The following is a 20983-nucleotide window of genomic DNA, read 5'->3' on the forward strand; positions in this document are numbered from 1 at the left end:
TAAGGAAAACGGATCTTTAGAAGAAGATTTTGGAATAAAATGAAGTCATCTCTTGCTTTAAGTGTTCTTTCGTGCATATTTGTGTTGGCGCAAGTAGCTCAAGCCTTACATTTCTATGCCAAAACCGGTGATACCAAATGTTTTTTTGAAGAATTACCAAAGGAATCCCTTGTTGTTGGTAAGATCGATGCTTATGAATATAATGAACAAACTGGTGACTACTATAAGAATAACAACTTGAAAGTTGGAATCACGGTTGTTGTATGTATAAATATGATGTTTCTTCTTGGAAGATTGGTGAAAAATGATTTTTGTTCCAAATATACTAACAATTCAATTAGGAAACCTTTGATAACGATGAAATGGTTGCTAACCAAAAATCATCTCCAACTGGTGAATTCACTTTTACCTCATTTGAATCCGGTGAACACAAGTTTTGCTTAACCCCAATTTATACTGATGGTACTAGTAACAAGGCTCACCGTATCTTCTTTGATATTGCCATTGGTTCAGCCCATGACTATGTTGACTCTAAAAGTACTAGACAAGTTGATGCCTTAACTCAACACGTCCAATCTTTGAACAAGAAATTACAAGAAATTCACAGAGAACAAGAACAAATGAGAGAACGTGAAGCTATCTTCAGAGATCAATCCGAATCTACCAACTCTCGTGTCGTTAAGTGGACCATCGTTCAATTAATCGTGCTTATTGGTACTTGTGCCTATCAATTGCGTCATTTAAAGAGTTTCTTTGTTAAACAAAAAATTGTTTAATCCTAGTGATGTCCTCTATGTAAAATTACTTTTGTATGTACTATGACTTGGTCTCTACAAGTTTATAAACCTACTCCAATCAAAATAATAAATTAACTTTGAAGTTTATTTGTACCCTTGTATTCATAGTAGCATTTCTGTATTCAATTAAATAAAACCCATACACCGCTAATATTCGGTTGAAAAAAAAAAAAAAAACGGCATCTGATGCAAATCAAATATTCATGTCAATTTTCATTATTTGAGGAGCTTTTCACAGTACCAAGTTATGGATCTTGAAAAGAAAGAATTACTCGAGAAGATCTCGAAACTCGAGCTCGAAAACTCTGGCTTAAGGAAAAGACTCGAAGCATTTGAAAGTCCCTTGTCAGCAGACTCATCGAAGTTGCAGCACACTAAAATTGATGAAGATTTCACCCTTGATGAATATAAACGATACGGGAGACAAATGATTGTTCCTTCCTTCGGATCTCGCGATGGTCAAGTGCGCTTGAAGCACTCTAAGGTGCTAGTTATTGGAGCTGGTGGTTTGGGATGTCCCGCCTTACTCTACCTTTCAGCAGCTGGGGTTGGTAAGATTGGTATCATAGATGATGACGTTGTTGATACTAGTAATTTGCATAGACAGGTTCTACATACTACTGACTCGGTGGGGATCCACAAATGTGAATCTGCTAAAAGATACATATCTCGTTTAAACCCACATGTTCAAGTAGAAACCTATCCATACCGTTTAACAAACTCTAACGCTTTTGACATAATCAATAAGTACGATGTTATCATGGATTGTACAGACACCCCTGCGACTCGTTATTTGATAAACGATGTCTCTGTGCTTTGTTCCAAGCCGATAGTCAGTGCATCAGGCTTAAAAACCGAAGGTCAACTCACCATATTGAATTTCAAAAATATGGGACCATGTTATAGATGCTTTTATCCTAAACCTCCTAAACCAGAAACGGTCACAACATGTACAGACGGGGGTGTTATCGGTCCCGCAATTGGGCTTATGGGTATTACCATGGCATTGGAAGCCATAAAGTTGATTACCGGTTACTATACAAAAGAAAACTTCAAGCCATTCTTAGCTCAGTATTCAGGCTATCCACAACAAACCTTAAGAGTGTTCAAAATGAGAAATAAACAGCATGATTGCGCCATTTGTAGTCCATCGGCTACTATTACAAAGGAAATTATAACCAATAATGAGATTGATTATGCATCTTTCTGTGGAAAAGTGAACACTAATATCTTAGATTCAAAGTACAGAGTTTCAGTGAGAGATTTCCACGAAAATAATAATCCTAAGAGTGTTTTACTCGACGTCAGACCACCAGAACAATTTCAAATAACCAAATTGCCAAATTCGATCAATATCTCTTGGGATCCAATCTTGACGAAAGCAGATAATATCGATGAATATTTCCCAGCTGATTTTGACAAATCAAAGGATGAAGTTTATGTACTTTGTCGGTACGGAAATGATTCCCAATTAGCCGCTAAAAAGCTTATAGAAGAGCTTGGAATAAGAAATGTTAAAGATATCAAAGGTGGTATCAACAAGTGGAGTGAAGAAATTGATTCTAAAATACCCAAATACTAATTTACGTTACATATAGATATACAAACTAATTTACACTAATGAGACACGAGAAAAGACTATATAGTTTAAGTAGAAGGATCTAATCTCTCAACTAATAACAACCCACTTATGGTTGACATAGCATACATAGAACTACCTTCTAGATCTTCACACCACGAAATCGAAGATATGTTTAATTCGGGATCAGCAGTTGATACCTTGACTATGGGCTTTTCTGCAACTGTACTAACATAATCACCTATTAAGTCAATTCCGTTATTACTATTTTTCTCAAACTTCCATAGTCTTAATGGAATCAAAACTTTATTTGATGTTTTTGTATTATTCAATAGCTTTCTTGCAAAGTTCACAATATAAGCTTCACCAAAGGAATTACCAATGAGAGCTAATGGATGACCTAAATGCTCGCTTATTCCGTAAGAAGTGATGTTTTCAGTTTTAAAAGCCAAAATTGGTCTTTCTTGAGGACTTTTTACTTGAGAATAAGCTAAAGTATCATGTCCATCAACACCGAAGAACAATCTTAAATGATGATGAGATTTGAGTGGAGCCAATGATACTGAGGCCATCCTCTCGGAATGAAATCTTCTATTCTCATATATAAAGGTATAAGCTTGTGTTCCTAAGGTATTTAAATAAATCATATGAACATAAGGCTTTGGGTTGGTTGTTGCTATAGAGCAGATAGCACTATCAGCAATAAGTTCAATGAACGATGGGATAGTTATATCTTCCTCAACAGCAGAATTTGAAGTAGGTGATTCTACCTGTGGTAAGATAAATTCTGCAAGATATCCATCGGCGGTACCCACGACTATACTATCATTTTCTAAGAGTGAATAACAAGTAATTGTAGAATGTTTTTTCGAAGATAAATCATCCTTGACTTCATACGTAATTGAAGGTGATTCACTTACCAAGTAATTACAATCACCTTCATTTCTTGGGATTTCAAACACATGAAGTTTTCCATCACTGAAAGAACCTAACAAAAATCCTAGGACATTCGTGGTTTTGAAGTTTTTCTTAGCCCACGATAAATTAGATGTGACACCAAACTTATTTGTCAAAATCTTAGTAGATAACTGAAATTGTTGAGTATTGAATTCGTACCTCCAAATTTGTATCGACGAATTCACTTCTTTGGTATCTCCATTGAAGCCAAGAATACTCAATTCTGGGTGTATTATGAGATCTTGAATCTTCTGGGAAGCAATATTAATAACTGAAACCGCTAAATAAGTAAACTCATTATTTAATCCATCACAAGGAAGCCAGGATGAAGAAGTCACATAACCTCCAACATTCAAAATAAAAGCATTTCTTGTAAAAGAGTCACGTAAGGACACTATTTGTCCCGGTAAGAGTTTTTCAGATTTCGAGGAACCTTCCTTTTTCAATGTTACTGTTATTTCATTTAAGTTACCGAATTCGCTGTCAAATTCCAGCTGCTGTATTTCTTTGGTTTTTCCCTTTGGATAAAGACTTTCATCTACCAGTTGAAATACTTCGCTTTTATGACTGCCGTTTCCCACGATATCTTTAAACCTTTTTTCGTCAACGTAGAATAAAGATGTACTCCAGTTATTTATATAATTCTTTGCTTCCTCATAAAGTTCTTCATCATACCCATTCACGTTTATGAATCTTGGTTTAAAAGCTAAATCTCTAATTGTTCTAGGTGCAGTGGTTGTTGTGGTATTCATCGAGCCAGCTTTCATCTGGGAAGTAGAAGCATCAATAGGCAGGTTTACTTTAGTTTCCGGGGCTCTAGCATTACGTTTAGTTTTGGTTGTCTCTTTGGGTATATCATCATTCACGCTATGCTCATTGTTTCCACCTCCTGGTGCACCATTTGTATTCAAGAAAGTATCACCATCATTATCTAGATCCAATTGAAGCATATCAAAGTCGTCATCATCATTATTTTTCAGCATTGTTACTTAATTGAAGGAATGCTTGAAAGAATAAATGATTTAGATTTTGATGTTTATATTTCTTCTTCTGCTGCATTCAAATGTGCGGAAAAAACATACAGAAGTAATAACCAAATAACATAAACCCAATCCAACTAATCCTCTTTGTTTCTCTTTTCTCCAAGAAGCATAATTGGTTTGAGTCAGCATTGACTGTTGAATATGTCGGAGTCTACAGATATAACAGATTACCATAGTGTCAACGAGTCTTTTTTGCCGTCTTCCTCTCCACAAAGATCAAACAAGGACGTTTATACAACAGCTGCTGAAGAAGAATCACAACGAAAAGGTTCTTCAAGTGAGATTGCAAATGCTGATCTTTCGGATGAGATCGAGATCATTGAAGTGGAAGAATTTCCAAGTGGAGATGTCCACCCGGAAACTTCCAGAGTGCTGGAACCTAAAGAGTTGAAAGAAGAACCCTCCACTGATACCCTGAAGGCCAATTCAAGCCCCTATTTGAAAGAGGCCGAACAACCAGAAGAGCATAAGAACCAGGAAATGACAGAGAGCGAAAAACCTCTGTTGGTAGAACCGAAGGAAAAAGAAATACAAGTATCAATACCTCAGACAAATAGTAAAGAGACAACTCCATCTCCAGAAAAGAGCAGGGAGAAGGCATCGACCATCAGTCCTTCACAGAAAAGGAAGGAAGAGTTTTTCAATGATGATTTCTTTGTTTTAGCAGCACCTTCAAAGAAGAAAAAAAAATCCAAGAAACATAAAAAGACTAAAGCTCTGGATATTGAAACGTTGTTTCCACAAATTAGTGTAAAGAAAGATGCTAGTGAGACTACAGAAACTGAGACTCCTAAAGAACCCAAATCACCCGAAAAGCTCGAAACAGAATCACCCAAACAATCCCCAATGCTCTCGGAATCGAAATCACCTATAAGGCGACATGGCTCCATTACTCCACCACCAGTTATTGATAAATCAGCGTTCACAACCTCGGCGAATGATGATTTGAATTTAAAACTTCAAAGTTTACTGAACAATATCGATCTGGATGACGACTTCTTTAATGATGAAATTGAAGAATTCAGACCCAGCAATTTGGTTGATTCCAACGGATATTCTTTTGATGACGAACACGAGAAAAAGAGACAATATATTTTAAGAATTATAAGCAAAATACCTGGAATGAGTGGAATGCCCCTCGATCTTAGTTTAGACTTTGCAACTAAGGGTAGCAAAAACTTTAGCAGAATTTTTGAATCATCATTACTGCATTTCAAAACGAAGTTTCTTTCAGAACCAACATTTCAGCCGGAGTACTATACCGCAGAACAAACTGCATTTATCTGGATTGAAGGGAGAATGGAGATACGTCCGTTCTATAAGCCAAGCACACTAAGAATATCTCCTCCCAACACAGTTGACTACGAAGATTCAATTCCTCCGACCTTAGTTACAATTTTGTTGATTCCTAAGATGCATACCAAGGACTATATGAAGATCTATCCCGAGTTTAGCAAATCAAGTTTGAGCCTAGATGATTCCGAGCTTTCGAAGGAAATTGATAAACTCGAACAACGCGAAAAGCATAGCATAGAAGACGATAGTGATTCATTATTTGATGAAGATGAGGTCATAGAGAATAATAATCCTGAAGTTGTATCTGCTGAAGTGCAATCCGCGGATAATTATTTTGTTATTGGACTAAAAGGCTCAGACAATAAGAGAGTTGAAGTTCAAGTTTCACCAGATACAAAAATCGAAAAGTTGCTTGAATATTACATAAAAGTCAAGAAACTCGAAAATATCGATTTGAATAAAGTAAGGCTTATATTTGATGACGAGCCCTTAGACTTGAATGGTCTTGTTGGAGATACCGAATTAGAGGAAGATTTTGAAGTCCAAATTGTTTTATAAACAAAACAAATCGAACACTAATTTATAATAGTAATAATAGACATTAAATTTGTAATATTAAAGTTAGCTCTGAAGTCCAAATGGGAAGCATTGTGTAGTCAATATTTGCTCATACGCACTAATTTCTTTTTGCAACTGGGTGCAAATTTCAAATCGCATAAAGCCTGGTTTTAGGCAAGAATTTCAAGGAAAGGAAGAAGCTATTGAGAAAGATTTTAGTGAAGTAAAGAATTTTATTGAATACATAACAACGTAAGCTAGGAAATTGAAGAAGGAAGGACTATCAAACAGAACGTTCTTCGACGGAGATAGCATCTGCTTTTGAGTCCGAATGGATTGAAGCAGAGGGAGAAGAAGGTCTGAAGGCATGTTGGGAGGGAACAAATTTCGATGATAACCAAGCATGAGAAACATTCTCATACAATTCGTCTACCTGTTCCAAAGTGAGGCCCTTGGTTTCGTATATGAATAAGAAGGAAAACAAAACGTTGACTAAATTGAACCCACCCCATACAAAGAAAATTTTGGAGCCTAGGTTTGCGTGCTCTTTATCGACAAGATAGGGAGTTGCATAAGCTATTGCCCAATTCCATAACCAGTTACTAGCGGTTGCGAGAGAAACAGATTTAGCTCTTGTCCTTGTTGTAAAAATTTCACTCGAAACTACCCAGGCTTCACCCCAAGACATCGCAAAAGATGCAATAGAAAGACAAGTAAACGCAACAAGAATTTTCTTCGAAGCATCAGTATCACTTGCAACACCAACGGAAGCAATGATTAATTGGAAAACAGACATAAATGCGGCCCCAGTGATTAATAATTTACGACGGCCGATGATTTCCATGAAAAATAATCCAGGAACGGTAGAACCCACATTGACTATATTAGTAGCCAACTGAACAGTGAAAGGGTTTTCAATACCCGAATCTTTGAAGAATTGAGTACCAAAGTAGAAGATGAAATTTATACCACTTAGCTGTTGAAATGCCTGCAAAGTAACTGCAGTGAATAATCTCTTTAATTGTTTACCTTTTCTTGAAAAGACTTGAGCAAACAGGTTTTTACCGAATTGAGCTTCAAATACGTAAGCTGCTTTTATATCCTCATATTCTTCAATAATTTCAGGGTGATCTGGAGGTAACTTTCTCAATCTTGATAAAGAAGCTTTTGCTTTATCATCTTTACCTTTGCAAATCCAAAATCTTGGAGTTTCTGGTAAAAGTATGAACCCAATTCCTAAAATTAACCCCCATAAAAATTGAATTGCTATTGGGATTCTGTAAGAGCCCGAGTCATTTCTTTGGTGAGTTCCTTGGTTAACACAGGCAGCTAAAAGTAAACCAATAGTAATAGCCAATTGATAAGCAGAAACGACCGCACCACGAATCCATTCCGGCAGGGTTTCTGCTTGGTACAAAGGTACTACACTAGATATCATCCCAACACCCAAACCACCAATTAATCGCCCAACACAAAGTAGCGGGATACTTGTTGCAGCTGTTTGAAGAATGATCCCAAGGTTGAAAACGAAAAAAGTACTAATTAAAACCGTCCAACGACGACCAATAGAGTCAGCAAACAAAGGAGCACTCAAGGCACCAAAGAAAGTACCAACTGAAAGAATAGAAACAATGAGTGACAGTTCAGAAGAAGTAAACGACTCTTTATTAGAAGGAAATCTTTCCAAAACATAATCCATTGCCATGATACCCAGGATAGTACCCGTATCAAAACCAAAAAGAACCCCACCACAAGCAGCAAAGCCTGCGATGATAATACCAGGGGCTGAAGAGCCAGATTTTTTTGACTTAGCATCAACGAATCTTCGGATGAAGGAGTTGTCTTTCAAACCCATCCTGACTTATAATACGAATGAGAAACGTAAACGAAAGAAAGTAGAAAGAAATGGAAGCAAGCGAATTTCATCCGGGTTATATACTTGTGATCAGAAATATACTTCAGGAATATACGTCCCAGTAACCATGGAAGAACATTGTTTTGGCAACCAGAAGAGATTGAGTTTTTGCAGTTAAAAAAAAAAAAAATAGATAACGCCTTTAGCATATGGTAATACCCCATATTTCAAAACAAGAGCCGTGTCTTTGAAACAAAAGCCATACGACATCAATGGAACCTCTGAACAATCACTGGGGTTCCCCTAAGAAATCAATGCATCTCGTGTTTTCTTCTTAGAAACACGAGTCGGGGACATTAAAGATCTCCGCTAGAAATATTCTTTTGGCTTTGCTTTGATCTTTTTGGGGAACGAGAGATATACGGGCTTGGCTTGTCATCGTTTCTCCAGCTTCACGTATCTCATATTCCTGCACTCCTGGACCATACATAAGGCAAACTATTAACTATTCAGGAATAAAGTTTCAGTTAGATAGCCAGGGGATTGTGGGGGAATCTTGTTTTCTGAAAATCATTCCAAACCATAAAAACAAGGAACAGCCAGAGAAACAATGGAGATGACGAGTTGTCCATCCCCACCAAACAATTATCGCTACTGCTACGCCAAACTCACTGAATGGTTTACCCAGCACGGCTGTCAAGCTAACCAAACCTGGGTCTTTTTTGGGGTAAAACTATTGTTCATGGTTAGGCCCTTTTTGTCGCAACCAGTTCTTTTTTTGCAGTTTTCTGTGGGGGAAAATATATTTTTGCACCTAATCAAGTGATCATTTGTATTGGGATTTGAAGGAATTCCATTAACGAGTATTCATTGGCCAGATAAGCGTATTAAAGAGCTTTAAAAGGACAAATTTTTCATTCTACTGAGTCAGGCATCAGGGAATAAATCGTAAGGGATGATATTGTATATCCTTTTTTTTTTTTTTTTTTTTTTTTTCTTTTAGGTTTGGGTTATTGCTGATTAAGTTGATCTTGTAAGTTCCAGGCTGACCGTCAGAACTGTCTTTAATAAAATAATCTATCTATTTCAGTTTAAACAGTATGTGTAGTCATATGTTTTGTTGGTGGCCTTAAGCTTGAATTCGAATTATAGTCTTTAACTTTGTAGGTTTGATACTTTCAGGCATCACCTGTCAGACAATCGGGATCCGTCAATATCAAGCCATTAGGATTTTCCAATGTCAGACCACCAAGAAGAACATCAATATACTCATGTTTGTGACAAAATATTCTTGGTGATACCTCTTCGCAAAGCCATTCTATATTTCTTTCACTATGTGAATAAGTAGACGTCCCCACTGACGTGGGAATATTCGTTTTCGACCTTACTGCTCATTGATTAAAGTATAGGTCCTTAGACCGACGAGAGATTATTATTTCGGTTTTCACTATTTACTATTAATTGTAATAAGTTACTCCTACCTTTAATAACGATGCGATGATCAATCCGAATGGTAAATTGATTCACAACCATTTGATATTAGTCCGTATCTGACTAGTATATAATTTATGTTCTCGTCCGTCTTGGAAACTATGTTGGACATATGTGGACCACGAAGGTCTGATATAACAGCATAACCCGATACCTTCAGTATATACGTTTTACCGAAGCATACATTTTTTTGCCGAAGCATATGCTTGAGTTCGATAAACTGGTTTTATGAGTACATTTTTGAGCACAGAAAAATCAGAATATTAGCTGAAAATCTACCCCACAATAAAACGATGTATAATTTATACTTCAAAAACCTTATTTTGTTAAAATTAGGTAAATTAAAGCACAGAATTTTAAGATCTTCAAAAAACTAGGGTGGTTCTAGTGTTGGCTTAAACTCTAGTATCTTCAAACTTTTATAAAAAGCGCAAATGGTTTAGTGGTAAAATCCAACGTTGCCATCGTTGGGCCCCCGGTTCGATTCCGGGTTTGCGCATTTCTTTTTTACCAACCTCACTTAAATTTTTTTGCAACTAATCCTAATCATAAAATTTATTTTACATATATGCTTGAAAGAAAATCGTAACCCATTAGATATTAATGACTATGTAAAAGATATATAAATGTACAAATAGTTATTTTTTTTTAGTTGATGCAAAATTATAAGAAATTGTCGACGAAATTATATCTGAATTTTTTCCATCCGGATAATGATTGTTCATAAACGTCTTGATCAATTTCTTCTTGAGTTTGGATATATCTATCAGTCTCAAAGTCCATTTCTTCGTATTTCATAAATTTGTCAAATTTCCCATTTTTGAAATAATAAACAATGTACCAAATGATAAAAGATAAAGGAAATACCCCAACTTCAAGATAACTTTGGAAAAATGAAGTAACATCCCAAGGAGCAAAAGCGGACCAACCTTGGACTAAAATGATGAAAGAAATAAAGATCAAGTTCAACCAAGGACCATAAGGATAAGTCCAATTAACATAGTTTAATAGATGAGTTTTACCTTGTTTAGCTAACCCACGACGGAATCTAATACTAATAATGGCAATTGTCCACCAACTGAATTGATTAGAAACACCAACAATACATTGAAGCCAAGTCCATAAAGTACCAGCGCCAACAAAGGAGGCACCAAAACATAACCCACCAATAAACCAAGTTATTATTGTTGAAATATAAGGAACTTTCCAACGATTGGTTTTAGTTAAAAATTTTGGGAGATAACGCTCAGTTCCTAAAGTATAACCCAATCTCGAACCAGCATATAATGCATGATTACCTGCGGATATTAACGAGGTGAGAACAACTGCATTCATAAAAGAACCAGCGGCTTTAGCACCAACCATATGGAACGAAATTGTAAAAGGAGAGGTTTGGACCGATTTAGTCAGAAGACCAGGATAATTAACTGGGATATTAAGACCAATGAAAAAAGTAGTCAAGACGTAAAAAATCAAAATTCTAATAAAGACAAGTTTAATCGTTTTAGGGATATTTCTGGTTGGGTTTTTGGTTTCACCAGCGGTTAAGGTGATTGATTCCAACCCACCATAAGTGAACGCAGAAGTGACAAAAACTTTAGCAAAACCTTTGAACCCGTCAACAAATGGAGTATCATGATAATTACTGAAACCAATATAAACATGGTCTGGATTGACCCCAGCATTAACCACGATACTAATGATGAAAAAGATGAAAATAGTAACAACTTTTAATATAGCTAACCAATATTCAATTTCCCCATAAAGACGAACTGGTAAAAGATTAAAAATTAATAATGCAACCCAAACAATTATGGAAACGATATAATAATGGAAATTTGAATTCCAATATTCTAAAACCAAAGACATTGCAGTTAAATCTGAAGCAACTGATAAAGCATCATTAAACCAATAATTACTCAAGATTGCAAAACCAAGACTCTCACTACCAAAACGACGAGCATATGAAGTAAACAGCCCGGCAACCGGTATAAAACTTGCCATTTCACCTAATGAAATCATGGTTACATAAACCGATATACCCATAATAATAAAGTTCAACACTAATGATACTGGACCCGAATTAGCTAACGCTTGCGATGTCCCCAATAAAAGACCACTACCAATAACCCCTCCTATAGTGATTAAATTAACTATTCTAACCGATAACTTTCTATCCAAATCTTCAGTTACAACTTGACCTTGCTGCAAAGATTCAGCACTGGATGAATAAGCATTCTCCAAGTCTGGATATGCTTTATCATCTTTGGAATGTGAAAAACTCATCTTGGTACTCCAACAATTTAACTACTTACTAAAAACAGGCGCTTTTCCTTCACTTATATATGATTATTAAGTATTGCGTTAGGTGATTTGTAGTAACGTCTGCGCCGTACAACTTGTATCCACAATTCACTGTTCTTTAACTTGCAGTTATTTTTGCAATTATAATTTGAAGTATTCCTGATATCAATAGAGAGTCTTTTTCAAATACTAAAAACTCAACTTCTTTAACCAGATCGTAAACCGGCTCTAATACGTAATACGATGAGTTCAGCCTTTTCTTTCTTTTGGTATGAAGGTGATCTTCACTATTATTACAAATTTTGCAATAATCATCGGGGTTTTTCCAGCTGCTTCTTATGAGCTAATTGCACGTGACCTCCATACATAACCATCTTTTCTTTTTCTCGCCTGGCCTTCGTTCCTTGAAGGTGTTGCAGCCATTAGCTACTGTTCAGGAAAGGGTTTAGGCTTTTCTGAATTTGAATCAGAGCAGGCAGCTCTCTGCATTAACCGTCTAGGAGATTTGGGATTTGACCGTGTCGGTTTGGAAAAGGCTTTTTTTGACAAAACACTGAATGTACGGAGGTTTGTTCATTGATTTCATTTTTTTTTTTTTTGTTCTTTGATTTACTACAAAAGAGCAGCAGACGCCACCTCTGATTCAAAGCAGCACCAATACCACTAGAGGATGTCATCAGCAGAAAACGCATTTCGACAACAGTTCAGTAGCTGGACCAACAGAAGCAGCACCAATGCCACCACGCGTCCTGTCTACTCGGAATGGACCGATTATATCAAGACCAGTGCCAACGACTTGTATTCAAGTTTACCAACTTATAACACTGCAGGCACACCGGGGAATCCAACAAGTAGCGAAGAGCCTCTGTGGTTTAGATTGAGTCGATTAGAACGAATCATTGGGTTTGGATGCTGCTTAGCAGCATCAATACTTTGTTTTGTATTGAGTTTTTTCCTTTTCCCAGTGTTGGCATTAAAACCACGAAAGTTTGGAATGTTATGGTCAATGGGATCATTACTTTTTGTTTTGTCATTTGGAATACTACAAGGGCCTGCTAGCTACACTCGTCATTTACTCAGTCGAGAAAGATTTGTTTTCACCATTGTATTTTTCGGTAGTGTATTATTAACCATGTATACTCTGGTGATATTAAAGAGTACTATTTTAACAATTTTTTCAAGTATAATTGAAATATTTGCAGTCTTGTATTATACAATTAGTTATTTCCCGTTTGGTGCAGGCGCCTTGACGTGGTTTACAAGTTATTTAATGGGTTATATAGGAGGTTTCATTGGAGGTATTCTTTAATTCCATATATAATTTAATATATACATTATAATTTTTCATCATTGGCTTCAGCTAATGCTGATTGTAAAGATTTATGAAGAGCATTCAACTTATCAAAATCAGTTTCTTGTGCTGGCCAGCCAACAACCAACCCCGTTTCCGTATCCTTTTTAGGAATCAAATGGAAATGAACATGGTCAACTACTTGGTGAGCAATTCTACCATTATTTTGCAAAATATTATATCCTTCACCTTCGGGAGTATTATTAGTATCCAAGTTCAACACTTTAGTCAATTTCTTCACCACTGGTAAGATATCAGCTAAATATTCGTCAGGAACGTTATGTAATTTGGCTCCATGATATTTTGGAATAACAAGACAATGGGCTTCAGCTGTTGGTTGGATATCAAGAAATGAATAGCTGAGTTTAGTCTCAATCAATTTCAACGATGGAATTTCTCCCTTGATGATTTTACAGAAAATACAAGAGGCTGATGAAGCAGACATTGTCAATTGGATTACCTTAGTAGTTAATAACTTTAGTAGTTAAAGTACAAGCTTCTATCCCTTAGTTCTTTTATATACAAATTAGCATTCGTCCCCGTCCATCTCCTCTCCCCTCCTCGAAAATAGAAAATGGCACGTGATTTATATCACGTGAGCCCTCGGAACTCTATCGAAGCATTTGGAAAAGTTTTAGGGTGGCAAGAACAGAAAAACTGTACGGGTGTGGATTTAAAGGGTGAAAATTGATTTTTTGCCATTGAAATCATTTGCGGTGTTGATAAATTAACCGCCAACAAGTCTTTTTCTACAAAAGGTTAATCAATTCGAGTTTAATAGCTTTGATAAGTATATAATCGGTCCAAAATACCTCCAATTGATCTTGAAAGTTAGCTTGAAGTATTATAAATCTGCTTGTTTCAAAGATATATATTAGAGAGATTGTTATCAGAAACTCGAAAGAAGCATTTTTTAATTAATTTTTTATATATTAGATTCTATCAATTGGAAATATATAAGTATGTCCGGTGATCAAGATCATAAAAAATCCCTTTTGGATGCCAGCGGTGCTGAAACTAATGAAGATAAAACTGCCACTGCTATCTTGAGAAGAAAGAAGAAGGATAATGCTTTAATTGTTGATGATGCCACTAACGATGATAATTCTGTTGTCACTATGTCTACTAATACCATGGAATTATTACAATTATTCCGTGGTGATACGGTTTTAGTCAAGGGTAAAAAAAGAAAGGATACAGTTTTAATTGTTCTTGCTGACGATGATTTAGAAGATGGTGTTGCAAGAATTAATAGATGTGTTCGTAATAACTTAAGGGTTAGATTAGGTGATATTATCTCTATTCATCCTTGTCCTGACATCAAATATGCTAATAGAATCAGTGTTTTACCAATTGCTGATACCGTTGAAGGTATTACTGGTTCTCTTTTTGACGTTTATTTAAAACCTTATTTTGTTGAAGCCTATAGACCAGTTAGAAAAGGTGATCTTTTCACTGTTCGTGGTGGTATGAGACAAGTTGAATTCAAAGTTGTTGAAGTTGACCCAGAAGAAATTGCAATTGTGGCTCAAGATACCATTATTCATTGTGAAGGTGAACCAATAAATCGTGAAGATGAAGAAAATAACTTAAATGAAGTTGGTTATGATGATATTGGTGGTTGTAAAAAACAAATGGCTCAAATTAGAGAATTGGTTGAATTACCTTTAAGACATCCTCAATTATTTAAAGCTATTGGTATAAAACCTCCAAAAGGTATTTTAATGTACGGTCCTCCTGGTACTGGTAAAACTGTTATGGCAAGAGCTGTTGCTAATGAAACTGGTGCCTTTTTCTTTTTAATTAATGGTCCCGAAATTATGTCCAAAATGGCTGGTGAATCTGAATCTAATTTAAGAAAAGCTTTTGAAGAAGCTGAAAAAAATTCTCCTTCCATTATTTTCATTGATGAAATTGATTCAATAGCTCCAAAAAGAGATAAAACTAATGGTGAAGTTGAAAGAAGAGTTGTTTCTCAATTATTAACCTTGATGGATGGTATGAAGGCAAGATCAAATATCGTGGTTATTGCTGCTACTAATAGACCAAATTCTATTGATCCTGCTTTAAGAAGATTTGGTAGATTTGATAGAGAAGTTGATATCGGTGTTCCTGATGCTGCTGGTCGTTTGGAAATTTTAAGAATTCATAGTAAAAATATGAAATTAGCTGATGATGTCGATTTAGAAGCTATTGCTTCTGAAACCCATGGTTTCGTGGGTGCTGATATCGCTTCCTTATGTTCTGAAGCTGCTATGCAACAAATTCGTGAAAAAATGGATCTTATTGATTTAGAAGAAGAAACTATTGATGCTGAAGTCTTAGATTCCTTAGGTGTTACCATGGAAAACTTCAGATTCGCATTAGGTAATTCAAATCCTTCTGCATTACGTGAAACCGTTGTTGAAAATGTTAATATTACTTGGGATGATATTGGTGGTTTAGATACCATTAAGAATGAATTAAAAGAAACTGTCGAATACCCAGTTTTACATCCAGATCAATATCAAAAATTCGGTTTGGCTCCTTCAAAAGGTGTTTTATTTTTTGGTCCTCCAGGTACTGGTAAAACTTTATTGGCTAAAGCTGTTGCCACCGAAGTTTCCGCCAATTTCATTTCTGTTAAAGGTCCTGAATTATTAAGTATGTGGTATGGTGAATCTGAATCTAACATCCGTGATATCTTTGATAAAGCTAGAGCTGCAGCTCCAACTGTTGTCTTTTTAGATGAATTGGATTCTATCGCTAAAGCTAGAGGTGGTTCTCAAGGTGACGCTGGTGGTGCTTCTGACCGTGTTGTTAATCAATTGTTGACTGAAATGGATGGTATGAATGCTAAAAAGAATGTCTTTGTTATTGGTGCTACCAATAGACCTGATCAAATCGATCCAGCTTTATTAAGACCTGGTAGATTAGATCAATTGATTTATGTTCCATTACCTGACGAAGTTGCAAGATTATCAATCATGGAAGCTCAATTAAGAAATACTCCTTTGGAACCAGGTTTAGATTTGAAAGAAATCGCAAGAATTACCCATGGTTTCTCTGGTGCCGATTTGTCTTACATTGTTCAAAGATCAGCTAAATTTGCCATTAAAGATTCTATTGAAGCTCATATTAAATTAGTTAAAGCTAAAGAAGCATCCAAACCTAAGACTGAAGAAGGTGGCGACGTTGATATGGTTAAACAAGAAGATGATGAAGAAATTGAAGATCCCGTTCCTTTCATCACTAGAGCTCATTTCGAAGAAGCTATGAAGACCGCTAAACGTTCTGTTTCTGATGCCGAATTACGTCGTTATGAAGCTTATGCTCAACAATTACAAGCTTCTAGAGGTCAATTCACTAACTTTAGATTCTCTGAAAACGAAGGTGCTGCTGCCTCTTCTGCTCCTTCAGCTGAAAATGCTGGTGGTAATGGTGCAGCTTTTGGTAATGACGAAGAGGATGATTTATATAGTTAAGACTGATTTATCTGTTTAGCACAAGTATGCTAATGTTATTAGTCCAATGAAAGGGGAAGTGGTCAGTGACCATTAAAATTCTGTCAGACACCTCCTTTCTTAACGCTATGAACGCTTCTTCTCATATCTTAATTTTCTTTTTCTCATTTGTACGTCTCTTTGTATACTTAATCATTCTACAACAAAGTTTTGTTTATAAATTCTTTTTTTTTTTCATTCTTCATTGAAATACAAATACAAATATTATAAAGACTTGTAACTTATTTCCAGGCTTGTTTATCAAGTTCATTAGCTAAAATTCAACTTTCTTGAACAAACTTTATTCGTCATAATGTCTTTTGAAATCTTAGAAGGACCAGGAATATCAGCGACTTTCGGTAATGCATTATCTTTGAGATCAGAAGAGGCTGCTAAGTCTAAATCCGCTATTTGCAGTTCTAAATGATTAATGTTTTGTAATGTTCCTAAAATTTTCTCGTTCAATTCATAGATTACCCTCTCCAAGTTTTTAAAAGACTCCTCCGGATATATATCTATCGAGGACTTGGCTTTCATTGGAAATAACTTAGTAGTAGCCACTTTGATTTGATCTTCAACATTCTGATACTTAGTACGTAATTTATTTTGTAATATCTCCTGGCTTATCAGAAGCTTTTGATTTACCGTCGACGATTTGGTCTTGTATAGTTTCAATTGGGTAAAAAGCTTGTCAATAATTGACTTATATTCAAGACTTACTTCAATATCATTACGTATTTTGACAAGATCATTGAGCTGAGTAGTAATTAAAGGCTTAATGTGATCAAGCTTACTCTTGGATTCATCCACGGCGTCCGCGAGGAACTGTGCTGCTTGTAACCTCCAGAGCCTTGGGAATCCAAGAAGTTCTTTGGAGTAATCTGAGGCTGGATCGAGATGAAAATCAATAAAGCTAATTACGGCCTCTAAATTCATATCGAGTACTTCAATGTAAGCATCGGTATCACGAACTAACCTTGACATTATTTCTGGAGCTGTCGTCGGGCGGTTGGCATCAGGAACAGTGTAACCATCGAAGTAGTAGAGATATGGCAATTCGGGTATGGAATCTTTGGATAGTCTTTCCAAGTAGTTATTCTCTTCATCAATTTCATCTTGCATAACATAGCGATAATCATCAAATTCGTCGTACAAATCAGCTTCCTTCTCACTTGGAGTAGAATCCTTAGTAGACTCGAAGGGAGACCCGCTATTGAATACATCTTTACTTTCATAGTCATTTAAATCATCTGTTGGCTCAAAGCGAGGCTCTTTATTTTGTAAAGCTTTACTATCGTATTCATTGAAATCCTCTGAAACTGAATCTCCAAGAACACTACGGGATTCAAGCCATGAAGCAGAAGACTCTATAGGGACAGTTGAACTAGGTTTTTGATTTACCAGATCATTTTTCAAGTTGGAAGTTGCAGATGCTTCACGAGGCTCAGATGTCGCCGATGGTGACGCCAGATTCGATGTATTTTGTTTTAATTCGATTAGTTTTGTATCTAATTCCGAATCAGAATATTCACTGGTTGATTCATCGTATGCTTCTTCAGAGTCAGGTTCTTCAACTGTATATTTGGTTTCTTCCGTAGATTTATTCAATGAGTCATTAAATGACTTAACGAAATCACCCATGAACCCCAGTTGAGTACTGGGTTCATTCAAGTCATCTTCAAGATCTGGGAAAATCGAATTACCTTTGTTAGTTTTTGGTTGATCAAAAATGGAACTCTGAGCATTAGCTCCAACATTCTTATCGTTAAACTTAGCAAATGGGGAGTCAGTACTGGGTCTCCCAAATGGATCTTCCTTCTTTTCTTTAAACTTGGCAAATGAGGAGTCAGTGCTAGGTTTTCCAAATGGATTTTCCTTGTTTTCGTTAAACTTGGAAAATGGGGAGTCTGTACTGGGTTGTCCAAATGAATTTTCTTTCTTTTCGTTAAACTTGGCAAATGGGGAGTCTGTACTAGGTTGATCGAAGACAGCTTCCTTTTTATCGTTTAGCTTAGAAAATGGTGAATCAGTACTGGGTTGACCGAAGGGAGATTCCTTATTAGCACTGAGCTTAGCAAATGGTGAATCAGTACCGGGCTTATCGAAAGGAGATTCTTTCTTAGGTAAGTTACTGAGAGGAGAACTGTTGGCGAATTTCGCAAACGATGAGCTAGATCCCCCAGGTAAGCTATTTTTTGAATTATTCAAAGAAGAACCAAAATGGCCACCTGCAGTTTTACCCAAACCAAAACCCGAAGTTCCAAATCCGCTTGAAGACAGTTGATTAGGTTTTGATGAAAAATTAGTAGGTCCCGAGGTGGTTGAGTCTGACAGCAGAGATTTTGAGCCAAACAAATTAGAACCATGATCGGCCGACGTAGTTGACGACTGACCAAATATATCGGGCTGCTTTCCGAAAGATGCAAATGGGCTAGGTTTACTAGAGATGAAAGGATTATCATTTAAACTGAAGGGATTTTTTTTGTCATCAGATTCTGTATCATTATTCTTGGAAGCTGGCGAAGATTCATTATCATTATTGGAAGCTGACGAAGATTCATTATCATTATTGGAAGCTGGCAAAGATTGAGAGACCTTATTCAAATCAAGGGATTTCTCTTTAATTGATTTAGAATCAAATATCCACCAACCGACTAAATTACCCTCATTAGTTAACACCATAGCTTTTGGGAGACTATTTTGGCACTCGTCCACTCCCAAGCAAGGGTTTTTCACGATATTTTTTTTATTAGATATGTAGTCAATTGCGAAACCAACGACAGAGGCATCATCACCATCATCATTGATTGGGAAGGTTGATTTTGCGGAGTCAACTTCTTGAACAATTGAAGTGATTGAATTATCAGAAGAAGATAAACAACTTAATTCCGTGGCCATGGAAGAGGTTACAAAGAATAAATTATTTTGAGGAATCCAATTAATCAAAGGTTGATTATAATAGGATAATTTACGAGGAACTATACCCATTGGATCAGCAATAAAAGTCTGATGAGGAATAAAATCGCCATTTTGCTTTTCAAAAACAAAACTGTCAACCGAATGATTTTCTAAATCATTTTTATCTTCACTAATATCATACACCACTAACCAATTGCGATTGTCAATTTGTTGAATGGAAGAAATAATTGAATCATCATCAACCAAATCATCAGGAGAGATTTTGAAAGAGTCATCTGACGATAAGTGAACTGAATTGCCTTGAGAATAAAGCACCGAAGATCCATCTAATGAAAAGGAAAATGTAGAAACGTTTGAAGCGATCTTATTAGATGAGTTATCATTTTGATTAAGTGAGATAAGATTACTTTCATTATCCAAATAATAAATCAAGGGTTTGTTCAATGAACATTGGAAGTGGGATACGTTCGATGTAATATCATCAAATAATGAAATTTTAGCTTCTGAGAAGAAATCGTCAACTTTGACCTGATGCAATTTATCATTCATTAAAATATAAAGGTACTCACCAGTCAGGTCAAATTGAAGTTGTGAAACCTGGGATAAGTCCAGTAAGGTATTGAACAGCGCTGGCTCTTCCTCGTTGAGTTTATCAATCCGATCAATGATCAAAGATTTAGAGTCAGAAGCAGCAAATACACCTCGAAGGTTCGAAAACGAAAGTAACGATAACTTTTGATTCGAAATGCCATTCAAATCAATGGGATTTTCGAAAAGCGAAATCCCATCCTTGGGAGTAGCGAGTTTGAACCCCAACTCTTCAGTGAAGACTTCTTCAAGTTCACTCATTGCTGCTGATAGCTGGTAATGTTCAATTGTTTACCGCCATATCATTAAAAGAAAACCTTTTCATGTCTTTTTTTACGAAACTGGTGTATGGGCCTATCGCGTGATTCGTCACGTGATTGCAATGGTTGGTGCACGCCAATGGCCGTTAGCTTATTCTTTGTATAGACTTACTACTACTTCAAATAAAACTACCTGATTATTATTCTAAGCTGGGATGAAATCCTGCTACTTTGAACAAACTGTAGCTTTTGAACAAACTGTAGGTGTTGCAGCCTATCGGAATCGCGAGATGACAACTCAAGACGCCAAATCGAACTCCCTAGTCCTTATATATTCGTTCATTTGCAAGTACCTCTTGTCAACTAGTCCGACTGCAAGACACCCAATACCGTGATATGTGGGGGAGCAAGGTATAAATGAAACTGGAACAACTACTTTTTCCGAATGCAACCCTGCTACGATGACCATGGCTCCTTGGAGGTGGCCCATGTACCCTGGTTAA

General features: G+C 36.2%; 11 protein-coding genes and 1 non-coding gene across 12 annotated transcripts; 7 read left to right on the forward strand and 5 right to left on the reverse strand.

Annotated features, from left to right (window-relative positions):
• Positions 1-39: 39 nt before the first annotated feature.
• On the forward strand, positions 40-857 carry ERP5 (Erp5p; the record flags this gene model as incomplete). The annotated part of the gene is made up of 2 exons (XM_020219498.1): positions 40-261; positions 342-857. 2 exons carry the CDS (start codon positions 40-42, stop codon positions 774-776), a joined length of 657 nt encoding a protein of 218 aa, XP_020079156.1. The 3' UTR covers positions 777-857.
• Positions 858-1024: 167 nt separating this feature from the next.
• Positions 1025-2614, forward strand: UBA4 (Uba4p). The gene has a single exon (XM_020220560.1). It carries the CDS (start codon positions 1045-1047, stop codon positions 2377-2379), a length of 1335 nt encoding a protein of 444 aa, XP_020079157.1. The 5' UTR covers positions 1025-1044; the 3' UTR covers positions 2380-2614.
• Positions 2365-4285, reverse strand: HYPBUDRAFT_151564 (transcription factor TFIIIC subunit; the record flags this gene model as incomplete). Its single annotated transcript, XM_020220561.1, has 1 exon — positions 2365-4285. A coding segment is annotated over one exon (1841 nt), but the record flags the coding sequence as incomplete, so codon positions are not given.
• Positions 4286-4517: 232 nt separating this feature from the next.
• HYPBUDRAFT_164666 (uncharacterized protein) lies at positions 4518-6246 on the forward strand (the record flags this gene model as incomplete). The annotated part of the gene is made up of 1 exon (XM_020222674.1): positions 4518-6246. One exon carries the CDS (start codon positions 4518-4520, stop codon positions 6228-6230), a length of 1713 nt encoding a protein of 570 aa, XP_020079159.1. The 3' UTR covers positions 6231-6246.
• Positions 6247-6297: 51 nt separating this feature from the next.
• HGT12 (Hgt12p) lies at positions 6298-8125 on the reverse strand. The gene has a single exon (XM_020220562.1). The coding sequence runs from the start codon at positions 8083-8085 to the stop codon at positions 6514-6516; it is 1572 nt and encodes a 523-aa protein (XP_020079160.1). The 5' UTR covers positions 8086-8125; the 3' UTR covers positions 6298-6513.
• A 508-nt stretch (positions 8126-8633) lies between these two features.
• HYPBUDRAFT_151566 (uncharacterized protein) lies at positions 8634-8969 on the forward strand. Its single transcript, XM_020220563.1, has one exon. It carries the CDS (start codon positions 8696-8698, stop codon positions 8909-8911), a length of 216 nt encoding a protein of 71 aa, XP_020079161.1. The 5' UTR covers positions 8634-8695; the 3' UTR covers positions 8912-8969.
• A 1035-nt stretch (positions 8970-10004) lies between these two features.
• HYPBUDRAFT_t10 lies at positions 10005-10075 on the forward strand. The gene has a single exon. It is a non-coding gene; the product is annotated as a tRNA-Gly (tRNA).
• Positions 10076-10239: 164 nt separating this feature from the next.
• ALP1 (Alp1p) lies at positions 10240-11862 on the reverse strand (the record flags this gene model as incomplete). Its single annotated transcript, XM_020222079.1, has 2 exons — positions 10240-11777; positions 11799-11862. The coding sequence occupies 2 exons, from the start codon at positions 11860-11862 to the stop codon at positions 10240-10242; spliced, it is 1602 nt and encodes a 533-aa protein (XP_020079162.1).
• Positions 11863-12550: 688 nt separating this feature from the next.
• SFT2 (Sft2p) lies at positions 12551-13189 on the forward strand (the record flags this gene model as incomplete). The annotated part of the gene is made up of 1 exon (XM_020218288.1): positions 12551-13189. The coding sequence occupies one exon, from the start codon at positions 12551-12553 to the stop codon at positions 13187-13189; it is 639 nt and encodes a 212-aa protein (XP_020079163.1).
• Positions 13190-13214: 25 nt separating this feature from the next.
• HNT1 (adenosine 5'-monophosphoramidase) lies at positions 13215-13676 on the reverse strand (the record flags this gene model as incomplete). The annotated part of the gene is made up of 1 exon (XM_020223395.1): positions 13215-13676. One exon carries the CDS (start codon positions 13674-13676, stop codon positions 13215-13217), a length of 462 nt encoding a protein of 153 aa, XP_020079164.1.
• A 517-nt stretch (positions 13677-14193) lies between these two features.
• On the forward strand, positions 14194-16695 carry CDC48 (AAA family ATPase; the record flags this gene model as incomplete). Its single annotated transcript, XM_020218087.1, has 1 exon — positions 14194-16695. The coding sequence occupies one exon, from the start codon at positions 14194-14196 to the stop codon at positions 16693-16695; it is 2502 nt and encodes an 833-aa protein (XP_020079165.1).
• A 288-nt stretch (positions 16696-16983) lies between these two features.
• NUP159 (FG-nucleoporin) lies at positions 16984-20628 on the reverse strand (the record flags this gene model as incomplete). The annotated part of the gene is made up of 1 exon (XM_020223918.1): positions 16984-20628. Exon 1 carries the CDS (start codon positions 20479-20481, stop codon positions 16984-16986), a length of 3498 nt encoding a protein of 1165 aa, XP_020079166.1. The 5' UTR covers positions 20482-20628.
• Between the last annotated feature and the right edge of the window lie 355 nt (positions 20629-20983).

The sequence above is a fragment of the Hyphopichia burtonii genome, assembly GCF_001661395.1.
Source record: "Hyphopichia burtonii NRRL Y-1933 unplaced genomic scaffold HYPBUscaffold_1, whole genome shotgun sequence".
NCBI classification, from domain to species: domain Eukaryota; kingdom Fungi; phylum Ascomycota; class Pichiomycetes; order Serinales; family Debaryomycetaceae; genus Hyphopichia; species Hyphopichia burtonii.